At 38.1% G+C, this 20223-nt stretch overlaps 1 protein-coding gene across 10 annotated transcripts in view; it reads right to left on the reverse strand.

The window, feature by feature from the left end:
- Positions 1 to 242: 242 nt before the first annotated feature.
- Positions 243 to 20223, reverse strand: part of LCOR (ligand dependent nuclear receptor corepressor) — a 61731-nt gene continuing 41750 nt past the window's right edge. For all 10 annotated transcript variants that reach the window (XM_075108033.1, XM_075108032.1, XM_075108038.1 and 7 more), the window contains 3 exons: positions 15609 to 15896; positions 12631 to 12724; positions 243 to 9827 (listed from right to left, as the gene is read on the reverse strand). In XM_075108033.1, the coding sequence (XP_074964134.1) occupies positions 8858 to 9827; positions 12631 to 12724; positions 15609 to 15896 (1352 nt within the window). In that variant the 3' untranslated portion in view covers positions 243 to 8857. The remainder of the gene's footprint in view (positions 9828 to 12630; positions 12725 to 15608; positions 15897 to 20223) is intronic.

Raw genomic sequence — 20223 nt, forward strand, 5'->3', positions numbered from 1 at the left:
CAGCTTTCGCATGTATTCCCTACCCAGCTGCTAAAGCAGCTTTATCTCCAATCCTATTTAGGAGAAGAAACAAACGGAGTACATAGACTCCGACGCTTGATCCTTTGGCCGGAATTTGTTTTACCTTCCATTTTCACCTCCTCCCCTGCTTCTCTCGATTTGTGATAGTTTGCATCTCATAACCTTGGGTGACTAGCGTGGGCATTTAGAAGGCACACTAGAAACAACAGAATTGGAACCCCTTAAAGTTTTTCACAACAAAATTTATTAGAAGAATAGTGGTTTTGAAAAGTCTAGCATCCAGTGAAAACTACCATACACAACGTTACAGCTGGGAATGTGTTTCCAAAATGACATGGTCAAATAATACAATGGAGCCATTAAATCTTACACATGCACAACAAGAGAATTAGCGCTTTGACATACAATGCAAAAAATAAATGGACCACATGAAATAAAAATTTAAAAGTACTTATCACATACATTAAGACACAGCTTATTTAGTCCAGTCAAAAAATCAGAACTGCATTAAAAAAATTAATGTAGTGCAATCAAACCAAAAACCTTAATTTGTGATCATAAGTGCTCTACTACATAAAACATTGATCATAGCAAGGAACAAAAAATTCAAATCACACAGTACAAAAAAAATCTGTAAATAAATATAAACTACAGTACAAGAGAAATATTAAATTATACAATTCCGTCAAACTGTAAACAGTATATTGAAATGAGGTCCATAAGAGTAAAGGGGGGGTTCCTGTTTTTTTTTTTTTTTTTTTCTTTTTTCTTTTTCCCATGACACTTGAACTTCTAGAGGTCAGAGAGAAATGCCATTTTCCATACTCTTCAAAGACTATGGGTTACATAAATAGAAAGAGAAGACTTTTTAGATGTAAAGCGTCAAATAATAAAGCAGAGGTGTTGCTGACTCGTGACTGCCAACAGATCACTGCGAGAGCAGAACGGCAGATTTCGCTTTCGAGTTCTGCCTCCTCGCGAGCGCGGCACGGAGGCCCGCCACTGCAGATGTTCAGCGCCAACCCGTTTGGAATTAGCGCTCAGCATTAGAGAGGAGACACCCGCTGAGGGTCTGGTCCTACTGATTAGGTGGAAGCCATCACATACGCTGTTACCGACTCGGACCTCTGCTGATTATCTGACAGGTTTACACGCTTGTCATACAAACACCAACTTTGGCAGAACAATTACTAATAAACTCAAAGCACTCCCGGCCCATTGGTTTCCATCACAGTGGCCAGTGCACAGAATTCTCTAAGGACATTGCATAACTAGAGTGTAGAGGTCAGACAGCCAAGGACCCGTGCTTGAGGTTAGAAGTAGTTATGGTGAGAGAGAAGCAAGAGCCACGTTAAGAAGTTGCCTCTGCCGTTCACAGAAGCAGCTGGGAATGTATTTCATTTTTAGCTGCGCTGGCTAGTAGTGGCATTTTAAAATATATAAGTTTAAGATAGCATATATACTATATATGTATATAATATAATACATATTATATAATATACATAGGAATTTCTTACAATACATACCAGGAACCCCCACGCGATCTGCTCAGTAGTAATAACTGAATATACAGAATGCCACTATAAGTGTCTGAGGCACTGTGTGCTGGAGAGTAAATATGCAGCTTTAAAATCCGTTTGGCTGAGTTATACCTGGATACCTGAACTGAGTTTTAAGTTGACATTCATCAAGGATGTGCTATCAGCACGTCAAAAGAAAAGCAAAACAAAATACAAGTCACTGCTAGGTTTAAGAGGAGAGTACAAGTACCTGAATTGAGTGAGGATAGTGTGTAAACTGTCCCTGAGGGTTTTTAAACAGTGTGTGTACAAGTTGGATTCCTAAGAACATTAGTTCAAACTTACACTGCGGACTGATAAAATACCAATGTCTGACAATTTAACAAGTGGAGGTTAGAAAGAGTTATGAGCAAACACTCAAAACATATTTTATACATTTTAAAGCAGCAGTAAGCTGCTGTAAGCATACATCCCATCAGTACAAGCAACACGTGGGACTCAGATAAAGGTTTCTATTTGCAAAAAGCCCATCATATATCGATAAGAATATTCACCTGCTAAATTAGAATGCACCTAGTTACAGACTAGCAATTCAAGATTAATTTTTTTAATCAAATACTTTGCTATACTTTGCTATTACATACTAAAATTCCTTAAGCTCACTAATGCTGGTATTCTAATCTATTTTTCTTTAAATGTTCCCCCTTCATTTAAGAAATATACCATTCCACAACTTAAACATTAAGATCCATTTTCAGTCCTCAGATGTAAAAAGCATGTCAATGAGTTTATATTAAAAATTTACATGGTAAAAAGGCTTGAATTTCAGCCAGAGATTCTAAATACTACTCATTCCCTGAAGGCGTAAGGGAGAAAGAATCCCTACCCATTTTTCTTGTGATATAGTTTTCAAACTGAACGTTAAACAATGGTCCAAAATGATTTTTCAGTTTGGGAAACTTCCCTTTCCCTACCCATCATCCTAGATTCTAAATGTCAAGCCCTGAAATGGCCTACTGAAATGATTAGTTAAAAATATCAGGCATGTATATATACATCCCCTGCCTGAACTTCAGAATATTTTGTTGTACTAGTCTTTAAAAGACAGATTAGTATCCCAAGAGAACTTGTGATCTGACCTGAAAAGCCGGTAATGATCCTAGATTGTACGTTTAGAATATCTCAAAACCTGAAGACCAGATTTAATTAAGACTCTGGCGTTGTAACAGAAAAAGTGCTGCAGTTATTTATCCCTTTTCTGGTACTTTAGAATAGGTCAGACAAGTGCTTTTTATAGTGACGGTAAAGTTTACATGTTTTCACGCAGGCATAAAAAATATTATCTGCAAAAATAATTGAGAAATGTAGCACCAAGTAGTTTATAAACTGTATTAGTAGCTGTAGCAGTGTCGTCATTACTTCTGAGTAGGAAAAAACACTAAGTTAGACTCTACTAGCTGATGACTACAGAAATTGTTTTCTGACATTAACTTTCCCTGCTCCAGTCAGAATGAAGTCTGTGTCCTAAACCCTGCCCCATCAGGTAGAGTTACCATCTTGAGTCTTTCTAAATTACACTTACCAATGCTGTAGAGACAAGCACAGGGCGGCGAAGTTTCTTTTTAAGAAGGTGAATGAAATGCCCTGGACAGGCCGAAAAAATCCTTCCTCCTAGTACGTCGCCCAGGAAAACGGATTTTGCAAGGGGGCTAAGAGATTTTCATGACATTTAGATAAAGCTCTCTTAATACAAAGGTTTTCATGACAATACCTGAATAGAGGCATAATTCAATAGGACACAAAGTCCAAAGCTGCTGCTCTAATACTGGTAGAGAGGCTTGGCCCAGTCAAAGCAAGAACAGGAGAGAGGGAGAGAGATGGACACTGGAATGCTGTTAACTACTTACAGTTTTTTTCTGGTATGTGTGGAGTGCATCTACAGATCATTTTGAGTCCGCAATATCTCTCTGCTTAGTGATCACCACAGTACATCATGTTTATACACTGGATAATTAGAAATGAATAACTGTAGTGGTTATTCTATTTGCTACATCTGACAGAACTGCATATAACTAGCAGTGCAGTTTTTCAGGTTTCTGAAGGTTCTAATTAATGGGGGGATTTTTTAATGTAATTTGAGGTCAAGTGGAAACCTTTATAACACCCAAACTAGTCTCAAATTTTTTGTTTTTTAGGTTCAGGTTTTTAAAGCAGTATTAGTCAACGTTATCTACTGGTGCCAAGAAGAAGCAACATTGACCTAGACTGAAATTACATTTAGTTTTAAACATTTGCAGCGAAAACCTAGAAGTTCCTGATCCTCGTGAAAACGAGGGAAACAACCAGTCCCATTCTACCTCTTAACATTTGGCAGAGAATTTAAGACCTTTAAAATATTGTGACAAAGCTTTCAGTACAGGTTAATAAATTTGCCTTCGTAAGAATTTGGACTGCAACAAGCGCATGCATTCTTACACTGAAGGGTTAAAATTTTGTCTTCACTGAAGAAAGAGCTCCTTACATTACAGATGTAGCCACACTGTTTTTGAGAAACAAGGGAACGGCAGCGTTCCCTTCACTCCTTGCGCACTGTGTTCTCCTAAGATTCAAGGACATCTTAAGAGCATTATTTCAAAGTAAACTGGAAGAAACACGCGATAATTCCAGTTTTGCCTGTATAACAATCATTGCAGGTGATATAAAAAGCAATTCAATCAGAACTAAAAAGTTGTTCCAATCTATACAAAGCTTACTCAACCCTAAAGCCCCTGAATCGCTTTGCCAGTTCCCGTGACTTTCCAGGGGAAGGTTCTCATGAAAGAAATATTTAGACTCAAATGTCAGCCTGCCACAAGACAAAGCACAGACTATTCGTTGTCTGCTCTCAACAGGTCTAAATGCATGTGCAGTTGCCTCGCATGTTTCGGAATATCCTTTAGCACTGGAAAGGTCCACAGAAAAGGTGGTATAGAGAGTTGCCTGAAAACACAGAACCTGAACGTGTTCCCTTACTAGAGGCACTATCCTACCTGTACACCTACATTTGTTAAAAATCATTTGTTCTCCAATTGCCATGAAAATTCAGAGTTCAACTTCAGATCTAGCAATAGGGCTGGTAAAGCAAGCATCAAATTATGAGTTCTGCAACACGAAGAAAGTAAAGGCATACCTGTATTGCTTATGCAGCAACTTCTCCTGTGTAACAGGGAAAAATGAGAAATTCTAAAGGAAACTGTCTTGAGCCTTTAAAGACAAAAAACCCAGGGAATGACTGGAAAATAAAATATCTTTTGACAGAAATAAAAACAAGTCCAGAAACGTGTCCCTACAATATCTAACTGGAAACGTTCAACTCTATAGCTGTACTCAAGCATTACGGCCACAATAATGCCTACAACACTGTGGAATGAGGATCCAGCTGGCTGAAAGTGAGGTAATAGTTTGTAATAGGTCAGAGTTCTAAAAAACCACTTTTACATCTTACAAGTCCAAATTAAAAAAAAAAAAAAAAAAGAAAAAAAAGAAAAGAAGGACACATTTCATACATGTTGGGCTTTCTCACCAGAACTGTACGATAATTAACTCCACACCAGGACCCCTACCACACTAAGCCTTACTCATCTTCAATTATATGCTGCAGCAAAGATTTACCAAGCGACACCTAAACTTCAGTACAATATGAAACTTGATTCTTAAAACCTTATACACACAAAATATAAAATTACTTTTCTAGGATGGGGTAGGGGAGAGGGATTCTCCTTCATGATACTTGGACTGAAAAACTAGTTTTCAGAGACTGCCACAAATATTATTCACAGTTTCTTGCTGTCAGGCTTTTTCAGCTACATCAACGTAGTACACAACAATACTGTTAAGTCCAATAACTACATTGGATGGACATTCTCAGCAATAAGAGAAAACTAGTGACAAAAAATACCCGAAAGGCCTCCTCCTAATGACATCTCGATTTTTACAGGGTTGCAGTTTGTCTAAGTTACACGTTAATGTGATCTCAAAAGAGCAGCAGAAGAAAGATTTTTAACCTTCTCTCCTGTCCAAGTGATCCAAGTAACATAAGCATCCACTTACCAGAAATAACATGAGAAACGAGGCTTTTGTTACAAAGACAGCAGTGAATCACACCTTCCCACACCAAAACATGGTCAACCAGGGATTTTGGCCATGCAAACTGCTGGTCAGCAGAAAATTAAGCATGCTAATGGACAAACATTAATTCCAATCATATATTTAAAATGATCCCAAACACTACTAGTTAGCTACACTGAAAGCGCCTGTAAAAAATATGTAGTGAAAAATGAAACAAATCAGTGATCACTGCAGCACTTAGAGTGATACTAGTCTTACGTGATGAATCACCTCAGAGAAAATACATTAGATGGGACTTTGAAACAAAAAGTTAACATTAAAAGGTGCACCTGAATATTACAGACTAAATTTACAAAACCTACGATAAGGTAAAATATATATCTTTTGAATATTCAGCAGCTTTTTTTTAAATTTGTTTTTATTTTTTGAGAGGCTCATGAAATTTTAAAAAGGGACCACTAACTAATCTCAACCATGCTTCACAAAACAATAATGGCTATTTTATATTGCAGTTACCAACGTAATGCAATTAGTGCTTAAAAAATAATCTACACTTTTTTCTTTTTTTTCCTTTTTAAACAGAGACCTTTGGAGGAAATACGGTTGTTCAAAAGCTTCTCGAAAAAGAAAGATTACCTGAATATTAAGTTATCACAGATCAAGTGTTGTGTTTAAAAGCTTTGCAGACATGAGTATTACAATCTTCAGGTCTCAGGACATTTAAGCTGAGAAAGTTACGCGTTTGGTTTGTTGTTTGGTTGGTTTTTTTTTTTTTTTAAATCCACTTTCTAACCAAAGCAAATAAAGAGTACTCAACTTCTCACTATCTATTTACAATTCTTAGCCTACAGTCTGAAATGACAAGACAAATTCTTTTTTAAAACTGCAGCATTAAAGGGTAGGCACACCATTCTTCTGCTGCACGATTGTCACCCACTTAAACATACACATACAAAATATTTAGGTTAGTAAAATGAGCACTCCACATACACTACAGTGACAAGTTTTATAAAACTCAACTCATGTTGCTTAAATAAAGACAACTGCAAAAGGTTAAACCTCTCTGAACAGTAAAACTGTGTTGTTACTTTTTTTTAAACTTGCAGCAAACTTTCTACCATAACCTCCAACAGCAGATGAAGCCACACGTTTAACTGCGCCTTTATTGCAATCACCAGCTAAACTGGAACGTATTGCAGAGTTTATATACTGGTACTGAGCTTAAACTGCTTTCAATGCCAAGATGACAACTAGAGAGCTACCAGGAACTAGGATTTTGAGTACTAAAATATACTAAGTAAACAAAAACAAAAGTATACCTGGGGCCAAACGCCCAATCCGTTTCAAGAATGAGCAGTGCATATTTAAAACAACAGCAATGGTGTGCCTAACCTTTGAAAATATGAAGTTGCTGGGGAGGGGGAGAGGCTAATAGTATCAACTGTTCCAGAAATCATTCAGCTCCCCATGGGCTATCTAGGCCACCCTCCCATGAACTTTGAGAAACCACTTGCAATCACTGACATCACTTAATGCTCTCACACAAAAACTCCAATGCTTCTTTTGGTTGTGCAAATGAAAAAAAAAAAAAAAAAAAAGTCATTCTATCTACCTTTTGCACAGACTAAGACCAAATTGTTTCTACCTGAAGAACCAGCAATTCTGATTTGGTCATATTGTGGTAAGTCCAGTAAGCTCCACCTAGTCACTGACCACTCCTGCAGAAAGTATCAAAGATAAAAGTTCTGTACAAAACTTATCCTGGATCTCCATATAATGATAACAATATCATCATATTGAAAAAAACTGGATTTGTGGTTTACGGAGTGCTTTTATGGTGTTTAAATGCTTATTCTAGCATGTGCTAAACCACTATCAAAACAGATTAAATAAAAACAACAACAAAAAAGCAGGACTTGGATTAATTCCTGCTACTGGCAACTGTAATATTTAAAAAGGAAACACCCATTCATTGAGTGTTCGACCCTGACAGTATTACAGATAGATATGATGCAGAGCCTGAATCAGGCTACCAGTGTTTTACTTCTTCCCTGAACATTAACAAGCTCCTTCACTAATGTCGATATTTGGGCAGACTACTGAGGTTGTGACGTTTGAGATCACTGTTTTGTTGTGGGTTTTTCTTTTTTTTTTTCTTTTCTTTTTCTTTTTTGCAATATCACAGTAGTTTGTTACACAAATCCCCCTTCCCCAGATTAGAGTCATTTAAACTAGTTGTTGGAACCACATAGTTTAGTAAACTCAGAATCAAGCCTGTAAAAAGCATAAAGGTCACAAAGAACCATAGTTCTGTTACAATGAGGCATACCCTAATACATCATTTAGTGTACCCTGACTGCTCCTGACTGTGAGAAGCTTGTCTTCCGTGAGATAAGGCTACATCCTCAAGCAGGTGAGTCTAAATATCACCCTTCAAAAACATGAAACAAAATTACAGCGAAGGTAGTGTTACAAATAATTAACTGACATATTCTGAAGGTAGTGTATGTAAATTTTCCCTCCCCTCCCCTCCGGGTGAGCACTAAGCAGACAGTGAAACGTAAGTATGTTCAATTTAGAAAGAAAATAGCAGAGAGCCTAATGAGACCCAATTGATTATCCTTCTAATAAACAAATCTCTGAGTTCAAGAGAGGTACCATCCCTAAATAACTTGATTTAGCTTAGCTCTTTCAATCAACTGGATCAAAGAAAAGGAGGAGAAAAAAGATTTCTGAAACATTTTGAAGAATGACAGTCTGATTCTCATTCAAAAAAAAGCCTGGTTTTAAGAGAGTATCAGTTTAACAAAGTGGACTTATTTCTATAAAGGCAGACATGAAAAATCCAACACCAGAAGTTCAGGCAGGCTCTACAGGCAAGACGTCCACTTCCACAGACCTGCATTCTTTGTGAGGTAACTCAACTCTCTATTACAGAGAAACATGCAAAAGGCAAAAAAAAAAGAAAAAAGAAAAAGAAAAAAGGGGGTAGCGGGCAGGTGAAGGAGGGAAACTGCGCCATACCAGGCTAGAAAAATTTACAATGTGACATTCAGAGCACACCTTTCACCTGTGTCCACACAAGTCTATGCTAAACTGCAAAGGAAAGAGCATTGCAGTAAATAGGAGAATCAGGTGTGCTCAGTGGTGGTTGAACTATGCAGTAGTGCTCACCCAGTTTGCAAAGTAATTGGCACTCTACAACATCCCTACTCATCTTTCAATTCATTCGCACTTTGTGCTGCTTCTCCCTGGGGATCTAATTCAATCTTTACTGAAACATCCTGCCCCTCCGACCTCATTAATTTCATTTTTTTCTTTGGAGGGTTTTTCAAAGTGCCCAGCCTCTCTTTAACTTTGTACTCCAGTGTACTGTGGGGGATCCCATAAATACTCTGAGCTTTGGAAACACTCATTTTCCCGCTCATAACCACCGAGATTGCTTCCTCCAGTATCTCGCTGTTGTACTGTCTGTATCTCCCTCTTTTCTTCCTAGGTTGCTTGGAGCCAGGATCTCCCTCTTGATCTGAGGTGGGATATGGCTGTCCAGAGGTAGACTGCTCAGCATCTGAGCCCCAGGAATCTGGTCCAGCATCCAGCAAACTTCTCCTGTTTTGTTTTGGAAGGATAGCCCTTAACTTTTTGCTAAGCGCGCTCTCCGTTTGTGAACCCATTACCAAAGAGCTATAGCTGTACTGGTCACCAGTGCGGGACTCCCATGAAAGGTCCATGCCTCGAACTTGTGGTATCTTTAAATCCACAGGAGACGAATGGCTCACGTCCTTTTTCCCATCCTGTTTAGTTTGAAGTGCCATTTTTTGAAAGGCAGAGTTTTCTGTAAGAAAAGGAAGGTCACTGATGTTGCTGAGTGCACCATTTCCCCTGAATTTCATGCGGCTGAAATTGAATTCGTAGTGTGGTTTTGCCCAAGAAGCCTCCCTGGATAATATTAAGTGCTGTCCATGATTCTGTAGTCCAGATGGCCCATGGCTGGCAGCCGTAGAAAACTGGTTTCTGCTCAGCAGTTCTTCACTAATCTGGAGTGATCGAGCCAGCGGTACTTTAAGAGATGTGGAGTGACCATAACCTTCCCTGGTTCCATCCTGCAAGCTTCTTGGAGGTACCCCATCACCACTCTGTAGTCCCTCCGGATGGTGCTGGCTGGGTCTCCCAGGTCGCCTAATTGGATGGAAGGAAACTGATGTGAGCAGGACTTGCACAGGTAGGGAGGGATGGGTGAGGGGGCCACTCCTTTATTAGAAGGCCTTGCTTGGGTAACATCACTTTTTGTGTTATTTATTTTTCTCTACAAATATTTTTACTTTTTTTTTTTTATTTAATTTTTTAAGTCTCAGCATCAGTTTTAAAACTTGTTCGCAAAAAAAGAGAAGCTTTTTGGGCAAAGAAAAATGAAACCTGTTGGCTGGTCTCTGGTTGGGTTCACAAATTCTCGGAGTAGAAAAGACTTCGCGCAAGCGTCTGAAAATAGCACCTTAATTACAAAGTAGTAATCAATCGCCATAGATCTACACACAACTGTGTTACTGGTGTGACGTTACCACTAAACAAGTACAGTAATAAAAGAGTAAGCCAAAGTGCAACATATTCAACATGCAAATGTGACTGCCACCTGCAGTATCTACACATAGGTGGAAACCTTGGATGATGTTCGCTTACATCATATTGAAGAATTGCTGCTCAGGTTAAAAAAAGAGTGCTTAGCAGGCCTTAAAGGTATTTGCTTGACTTTCATTAAGCACCACATATGAAAGCACTGCATTGCACTAGACTTACCTAATTGCTCTCTTAACAACTAATTGCATATATATATGCCCCCAATTCTCATTTGATACATAGCGTGGCTAGGGAACAAAAAAAAAAAAAAATCTAAGTTCCAACTGTCATCCAGATCTAGGGTTAATAGCAGAAAAAGCGGTATGTATTTTTACCATTTCCCTTTTGGCACAGGTGTTCTTTCTACAACACAAAGTACTACTACTGCAGATAAAGATGTGTATTTTAATATTTTGCTTGCTTAGCCCCCTGTAGTATAAGTCACACTACTTCCAAAATCCACCCCCAATCTTTTCCATGTTCAACATACAGATTAATGAAGAGACTAGTAAGCGATTCCATTTTAATGCTCTGGGACACTACACTGGGGTACAGCCCTCTAGCTAAGTCAGCATTATTTAAGGATAGGATTCGTACTGCTGAAAAGCTACGTTATTAGTTTTAACATCACAGTGAGATAAAAAAAGTCTTTAGAGAAAAGACATCCACTGAAAGGACCTGGCATGTAATATACACAGTGCTTAATACGCATACTGCTAGCTTCTCTCCAGGATGCAATAGGTCATAGTTGAAGTGGGTAACAAGAGTCAACAAGGATTCAGAACAAATTCCAGAGACATGAATGAAAAGTTTGCTATTCCAGAGAACTCGCTCAAGCAATGTGCATTCTCTGCCCCTCCTACAGCATGTACCAGCATCAGAATGTGCACCAGTGATCCTACCCTAAATAAAGGTCATACTGGCAACTAACTAGGTCAGAGGGTCACTCCTGATTTCATTGACACTAAGCAGACTGCAGTCACTCTCATTTACCACACACCTGTGCAAGTAACCACAGGTGCCAGATTGCCGCATCCTCTCCGGACCCACAGAACTGATCAGGACCGTGCCAGATGCTGGCCCTGTCATCCCTGTGTGTTGGACTTTGGCCCTCACTTGACACACAAACAAGGGAACAAATGATACACAGCCTTGGTGGCTTCTGCTGCCTTCCTAGGAAAATAAAGCTGGAAATAACCAGTTCAGAATTGATAGAGAAGAGCTGATGGAGAAGGTTAAGCTAAGGAATTGTGGAAAAGTATTAAGACTAACTTTTAAACGAGGATTGAAGTATTTTATTAATAGAAATATTAAATGGAAAAAGTGATCTTGAACGGAGAAATATGAGACAGTAATATTTTTCCAAAGAGAAATGCAAAAGTTAAATCAGTTGTTAGCAGTACATGGGATTGGTGGTGGTGGTCGGTTGTTAGTTTAAAATGTCAAGTTTTTCAAAGACTATTGTAAAGCTAAATCCAGCAATTAGATAGCAGCTGAAACCATATATTGTTTCTGTACTTCACTAAAAAAAAAATTACTGTTCATAGTAGCTTCAAGATAAAATTCTCCATTGACACCCAAAATCCCTCTTACTCTCCGTCAGCCTCTCCAGTACAATTAACTCAATCCTAGCTAAGAGTAAAGGGTTTCTGAATTTACGCAAACAGTGACCACTAGAAATATGAAATCTAAAGGAAGTTTTTTTGTGATATAACATTCTTTCACACCTTGTACTAATTAAGGCAAGAGTAGGACACCACATATTTTATAATTTAAAAAAAATAAAAAATAAAAACAAACCAAAAACTTGTTCAATGCTACAGTACAATCGTAAAACCAAAAAGGCATATTTAAAGTTTTCTGAACTACCAGATTGCCCCCCCAGCCTTTTCTTTTTTCAAGTTGTGGTTTATGATAGGAAATATTAACAAAGAACATGCAGTGATTTACATCACTAATTCAGCTTGGATATCATCACCCAAATCATTGCTATCCATAAAATGAACCTTCCTGTTAGCTAACTTTCCCTTAAGTGAAATGAAATCTAAGCTATATTTAACTGAACTTGCATCTTCACAGACATCACTTATCACTAAACCCAAGAAGCAGGTAATGGGAAGATCTTTGGCTAAGTACTAAATTGGCCAAAATCACAGATACTGGGATTCTTAACTGCAAGTTAAACCTGTCTCAGTTTGCAACAACTCTTATTTGGCAGGTGGGGTGAAGGTATTTGCCAAAGGTACAAGTTGAAGAACACTACTCCAAAGGGTTAACATCAAAAGTAAATTAAAATTAACAGGAGGCAAGCATATGTTTTTTGTAAAAAACAAGTTTTAGAAGGTCATAGTAAGTTGCTTTCTCTTACCCATTTCCCGGAGTACTGGAGCACCCTGGAGAATGACTTAGAGAGGTGCTGCCGGCACAAGGACTCTTCTTAGTGGATAAATCAAGCACACCGTCTGTAGAGACAAAAGAACGACTTCAGTGTTTGAAGAAGCAGGATCAGCTACATTGTCCCTTAACAAAAAAATTCTTTTGGGCTAAAGTCATATTTAGCACATGGCATTTTGTATGTTATTTTATTTTTAAACAAACTAAGGCTTGGATTTGTTTGTAATTTGGCTTACAAGTGACTTCAGCATAGTCCTCAGAAGTCACAATAAGATTTGGCAAAATTAAAAGTGCATTTGTTACAAGAGCCAGAGAATAAAAGATGACATACAAATGACAGTTCAGGATACAACACAGCCCACTGCATAGCTAACCCTCAGCAGTCCCAAAATGAGACAATCTTAAAATTCCTGAGATATTCCCCCCCTTAAGAGGTGGCTTTAAGCCAGTATTTTACCTTTTTTTTTTTAATCCACATCTCTAAGAAAATTCATGATGAATTTTTCATACAGGAAACTCACTTTCAAATGAACACACACAAATGTGAGACTCCTCCTCACCTGGCAGCTAGCTTCATCCTTTTTCCCATGTCTCCAGTGGGTTCCTACTGGCAAAGCTGCTGCCTTTCCCCTCTCTGTTTTGACATTTTAACCCCCTCTCTTCTTCCATATATCAAATTGTTTTTCCTGCTAGACTGCTTCTTCCATTCTCACTAATGGCACTTCCTCATGCTCATCCATGCTCCTCCCTTACATAAACTCTGCATTTCTAGGCAACATAAAAGGGAGTGCTTTTTGCTAGAAAAGCCTTGCTCCCAACCACACTGAAACAACTTGAAATTCTGGTCATTTTAATAAGGGCAACATTGTCATAGAAGCAGCACAGACACCTGAAATTCCTGGAAACTTTGAAACAAGGAATATACGAGGCAAAGACAAAATGAAACCTGTTGGCAAGGTAAACTAGTGACATTTTGGAGCTCTTCACTCATTCCATCTACTCAAGTAAATACCATCCAACACAAGAACAATGTAAGATGGCTTTCAGATTGCTTAAAGATCTCATTTGACATATGGAGAAAAAAAACATGATAAACAGTGAACTAGAATTAACTTACTGAAAGCTGTTCCACCCACTGCATTTGGGAACACACCGTAACCTAAACTTAAGCAAGCAGAGAATTCCATCTTCATTTTGAACACCACTTAGGCAGCCACAAGATACAGAGGCTGGATCAAGTAGCACCTCCTTTTCAAGGGGCTACACTGAAAAGCACAGGCTGCTGCCAAAGGCACTTGTGTCCAGGCTTCCTCCATCAGAAGGGTCATTACGACCTAGAAGTCTCCAAGGGCAAGCAGGGCCAGCCTCATACCCCACGGAGAAGTTTATAACTAGCTGGGTTCCCCTCAACCCACTAGAGGAGAATTATAACAAAAAGCACCACTAGCAGCCTTTCATGACAGCCTCTTAAAGCTCTCATTAACAAGTTTGGCAAAACTTCTTCCAATTACATCAAGTGTAAATGATATTAAAAAAACTTACATCAGCAAACAGATTACTGTATAATTTAATATGCACATGCTCTAATTCCGTAACAAGTGTTATGAACATTATAAATTATCTTACAGCTTTGTTGTCACATGGTAGCTAAAGAACAGTTCATGTACATGCTTTCTTCTTCACCATACAATCCTCTAATTAAAAAAGAAAAACAAAAAAAAAACAAAAAAAAAACCCAGAAGCAAAACTGATTCTTTCCCTCTCAGCAAAAAGCTTCAATATGAGGACAGCTCAACATTTATAAACATACATGCAAAAGACACTCCTGAAATACATTTATAATAAAATTAGCTAGAATCAAATGCCTATCAGCTAAATGTACAGGTCCTCACTTCAGGAAAGACACCATACAACCTTTCACTGCAGTTTTGTAACTGAAGCATGGCAATGACTTTCAGTAAGTGCCGTAAGTACAAAAAGTGTCCAGGTGCCCAAGCTGCATATTGTTGGACACATAAAATCAACCTTTTTACAAAAGGCTTCATAAACGTAAGTTCAAAGAATAAAGGGATACCTACAAGTCTGTACTAGCTAGCAAAAGGCTTTTTTTTTTTTTTTTTTTTTTAAGGCACCTTTTCCACTTGAGGATGAACAGACTACTTTGTATTTGATAAATTATTTCAGACGCTAACATATTTCTAAAGAAGGGTAAAGGGGCTAATTTTAATCCTATCAGTATACACTTATGATAACCTCTATTCAAGAGTTTCAGAAAAACCCATTCAAACACTATAATTACTCACAGAATTTGCTTGTTAAAAACATTTTTGATGGAAAGCAATGTTTTCAAATTAAAACAAGCTCTGCAACACTGTTACAAGTTATTCAATCTGTGCTCTGTAGAACAAGTCTATTTTTAAGGTAGAAAAGAGACATTTCTTCCAAATGCATAAACCTGGAAGTTTTGTACAGTTCATGGGCATCATTTTCACAGCCTTCACAAAGTAATCTCTCACAGACTTTTAAAAGGTACTGTTTTCACACTATGACCGGAAAGAAAATAAATGAGTCCCTCGCTCAGACTGTATATTGATCTTCAGAAAGGGGACAACATTATGGTTTTCATGACCACATGAACTTGTCTTATCAGCAAGCATCAGTCTATTTCGGCAGACTGTTTCTTGCAGCTCCCAGCAGGAACAGCACACTTGAGTTTGGAGCATATCCAGCCCCTTTGCCCTTCTTCAGAAAAATCACTGACATCTATGGGCTGACATTCTTTCAAGAAGACCCTTCTCTCCCAGCCACATCTAGGCTCGTCATCATTTCACTATAAACATCCACCGCTTTTCCACTTTGCATTTTATGTAAAAGCAAAAACATCTCTGGTTTTGCAACAAGAATGCCATGAACGGATTGCTGTAGGATGCAAGACACTGAGAAGAGTCCTACCTTGTTCACTAGGTTCTGACTGAGACTTTCTGACAGTAAGGTCCAGAGGTGAGTCTTGGTCAGCCATGAGAAGTTTGCTGAGCACAGGGTTCTGAGCAGTTGCAGCCGTGGGAGAGGAGGCGACCAGAGATGCTTTCAGCAGGCTTTGGTTCTTTGTGCTATTGGGCTGGCTGGAGTCCTGAGTAGAGCTATTTTTTGAGGTATATTCAGCAGCAAACTGTCGGATCATTCGCTGCATGATCTCACGGGCCACTAGGGGAATATTGGGGTCAGAGACCCTAGGACTGTCTGTAAATATTAGAGATTTTTTTTAAGGAAGCACTTTAAGTAAAACAGTTTATTATATTAAGTCATTGTTAATAAAAAAAAATCTAGGGAAAAAATGAAAGCCAAAAGATAAAATAGTTTCTGTAGAAAATGTACGTTAGTCTTAGAATACCTCAACAAGAACCATTGCTGATTCTGGTATAACCTTCCCAAAATAACCGTTTCCTATGAGAAATATGCAATCTCATCTTTTGCTTTCAAATATAAATATATTTGACCAGACCTTTAAGAGGTGTGGAAGTGGAAAGGAGAGCTAGACTCATGAAGAAAAGTACCAAGTACTGAAGCTCATTCCAAAAAAAATTGAGCAGGTTATTCAGCGGAAGAATTGAGTAACTTACCTGCAGCTACAGAAGGGGAGAAGGGGGAACAGAGTTGCAGCAGCCCCCTACAAATTTACTGGGAAATAAAGCCCTATAGTTCTGATTCTTCAAAATATTTCACATGAAGATCAAACGTTCAAGTGTCTTCCACCCCATTTATCTATTCCTTTTGACATGTCTATCATTATAATCAATGCAGCATCAGGGATTACCCAAAGAACTTTCACATACACAAAAATCCAAGATGTGTCACATGAAAAGTAATTCTATTTCTAGAAGAGCTGGTAAATCTATTAGCAAGAACTGTGAAACGGAACAGGCAGACATTCCAATTTGTTTATATGAAACAGTGTATAAATACAAAGGTATTTGGGGATGTGGGCAACACAAAAATACATTGGCAAAAATTACTATTTTAGACCAATAGTAGTTCATGATGTGAAAGCAAATCTGTAACTCCTAAATCACAGAAGCAAAGTCATGCCATTTGACCTCAAACACTGCTTATGTTCTCTGGCCAAATCAGTGTTGGGGTTGGTTTTTTTTGTTTGTTTTGTCTTGTTTTTAAAAAACAAAAACAAAACAAAAACTACAAAAAACAGCAAACCACACACACCATACAAACAAAGCAAGTAACACACCACAACCACACAACTCCTCCACAAATGGCTCAAAAGGTTTGATTTTCTATTTCTGAAAAAACATTCAGAGAAAATTGTGCAGTAGATGACCAAACAAATCTTTAAAAACATCTCTCAAAATGGAACAATAGAAAAGTGTTTACTACTTCTTTAAAAAAAAATTGCCCAGGTTGAAAGGTAATCTATTGAGATTGAACTATTAGAAGCATTAGCAGAACCTTCTGTGGGACATTTCAGCATTAGATTTGCCTTTTACCACCATTTTTTTTTCCAAAAATGCATCAATCCAACAAACCAGCTTTAGAGTATCTGTAAAGAATGATTGACACAAAGGTTTGAGCATGTAGTTGCCCCCAAACTAGAAAGCAGCAGTAAGCAGCTACTGTATTTCTTGATGAAAAACCATACTGAGCTTTAAATACTTAATCAAGCCCAAATTCCTTCCTGTTAAGTACAGCTTCTGTATATAAGACTTAATACAGTCAACACTTGTATTCTTTTAGGAGTGCAGTAGCTGTAAAATTCTGGGTTGATTATGTAAATACTTAATCTTTTTCTTGTAAAATCTACAGGATGTCTTATTGTTGCCAAGGACAAGACACTAGAGTTTTAAGAAATCACCACGAGATGAGCCAAACTTAAATTTAGGTATATTTATACTGTCACTGTCTTTCCAAATGGTCCAAAGGACACAAGCCTGGAGAAGGATGGAGGCTTTTTCCTGCTATGGTGACATTTCTTCCATTTTCTAAGCTCTCCACTATAACCCACTGAAGGATGTGTGAAAGGCTCTAGGAAAGCCCAGAGGCACACAAACCAATGGCGTGATCACACTGATGCCAACTATCTGGCATGTGCTTGTAGTGTATACAAGCAGGGCTGGCAGGAATGCAGAGTGCTATGGCGCCTATGTTTGCTGAAGAAGAGTCGTGCCTTTACTGTGCACCCATGTTCATACGTACAATTCAGTAATGCTTAGAGCTAAACATATTTCCAAATTCAGGGAGAAAATATTACATACGCCTACCGCCATGCCTCTTTATAATCTGCAACTTCAAAGAATGTGCAGAGTGACTACTGAGAGCTTTCTAGTGCTGCTCAAGATAAACTCTCTAATTCAGGACACAAAAACCTCAATTTTCAACCAGGAGGGTAGTTACCTAGCACATTAAAGGCTTCTTGCTTAATATAAAGCCTAAATGCTAAGGATTAAAGCTGTTCAAAAGCAAGTGCAAAATATTTGATGGTGCCTCTGCAGCATCACTTGAAATCAACCACATGTTTATTTTGACTCTAAGTGTCTAGGCTTTTTGAAATTGTTTTTCAAAAAATAAATCAACTAAACTAAAATTAACTAAAACACAGAGATTCTCAGAGAAGATACAGCAAATATTTATCAGCTATAAATAGTCTAAAGCAGTACCTCTGAGCTTTAAAACTTTAATAGCTTTTGTGTATTTTATCTATACTGAAATCTCAGAAGGGCAGTATTAAAAAAAAAAAAAAAAAGGTATGATTTCATTAAACCATCCAATGAAGGTCTGATCCTCCCACAAGGTAGAGTTAACAGACAAGTAGGTACTACCGCTCTGCTTTCACTGGCAAGTATGAATATTTGAAAGAATCATTACTGAGTCAGAGTGCCATGGGCTCAAAGCAGAGAGAAAGTATGTAAGATTAATGGATAGTAAACCTGTTCAGAAAGTTTGCCGATCCTGCTAATTACCTATGTATCTTAAGTGCACGAGTGCATGCCCTTGACGTGCAACAGGCATCTATTCACAGAATAACTCTATTTTCTCTGATCTGCCTGGGCTACAAAATACCAGTCTCAAATGTTACTGGCAGTGAGGATGGAAAGAAAAAAAGAACTCATCGCTGGCATGAAACCAGGAGAGCCAAGCATCTCTGAGCAATGTAGGAGCGTCAGAGTTCTGCCATTCTTTGTGTCCTCTCTGGTATGACAGTGCCTGAGGATCTTGTGGCAGTGGCATGAGTTAGAATAACCTTTCAAGCAATCTAAATACAGCCAAGCTTAACAACAATGCATTAAGGATTCAGAACCGTCTTCCTGCCAGGCTTCTTCCCCTCCCTTATTACTCTTGCACCAAGCACAGCTCTGCCAGAGGAAGGAAAGCAAGAGTGTACTAAAAAAATTCTCAAAGATTCTTAGACACCTGAAGTGGTTTCATTATCTTCATTCTGCATACCTGACTGTGGACAGAGCGTTAAACCCCTCATTACCACACTGCAATATCTGCCAATAATTTTCCAACAATTAGGGAAGTATGCATTTCTAACAAGACATGCACAGAAGTCATACATAAAAATTTAAGCTCAGGGTTAAAGGGATGAAGTCTTTAAACAATTTGTAAGTGATAGAACTGCATTTTTTTTCCTCTCACGAGAAAAGTAATATGGGAAAAAGTATATTTCCTCTAGATTTCTGTTTTCTTAAATCCCTTCTGGATTTAAAGAGAGATGGGATAAATCTAAAAGTAAAAGGAAACCTTAACTTTAAAAGAAAAGGGGAAAAAAAAACCCAAAACAAAACAAAACCAAAACAAAACCAACCAAACCAAAACCCCAAACACCGAAAAAGAAGACTTGGAATACAAGCATTATCTGAACTATCAGCAGTAATGCAATAACTATCCTTCCTACCATCCTACATGCTTCTATACTTTATGCAATACATCATAATGTATAGCTTGTATTCATTCAAGTCATAAAAGAAAGGCTAAGATACTGTTATCTACTTAAAACACCTTTAAATATTTTGGTCACTAGGAGGACTGGCTACAGCAATTTCTAATTTGTTAAACTGAAGCCTCTCATTGTCCCCCAACAGACAGGTTGGAATTACTGATTTGGCAGATTTTCTCACACATGGGTTAGACTGATAAGTACGACGTACTTTCATTCAGGATGCATTTGGAAGCAACCTCTGGATTCCTGTTTCTCAGACTGGTAGAAAACAGTGAAATTAGTTTCGTGTCTTCCTAAGAGCCCATAACTGACATAACTCTCTAGAACAGATTTACAGGATTTCCTAGCATTGAGCTACTGTTATTGTTCTCAGCATATTCTACAGTACTGATTTCCCAATTCATTTGCTGATCACGTTTTGAATTCCCCATACATCCCCCTTAGCACTACTGCAACAATATTTTATACTGTAGATTGCGGGGGGTGGGGTGGGTAATCACTACAGACCACAGTGAGGAGACTGCTGACCTTTAAGAAAAACTGCATTAGTACAGATCCCATTAAAATTAAAAAACACACAAAACCCAAAAACACCACCACTTGCCCCTCCTTCCA

This window comes from Phalacrocorax aristotelis, chromosome 12, assembly GCF_949628215.1.
Source record: "Phalacrocorax aristotelis chromosome 12, bGulAri2.1, whole genome shotgun sequence".
NCBI lineage: Eukaryota > Metazoa > Chordata > Aves > Suliformes > Phalacrocoracidae > Phalacrocorax > Phalacrocorax aristotelis.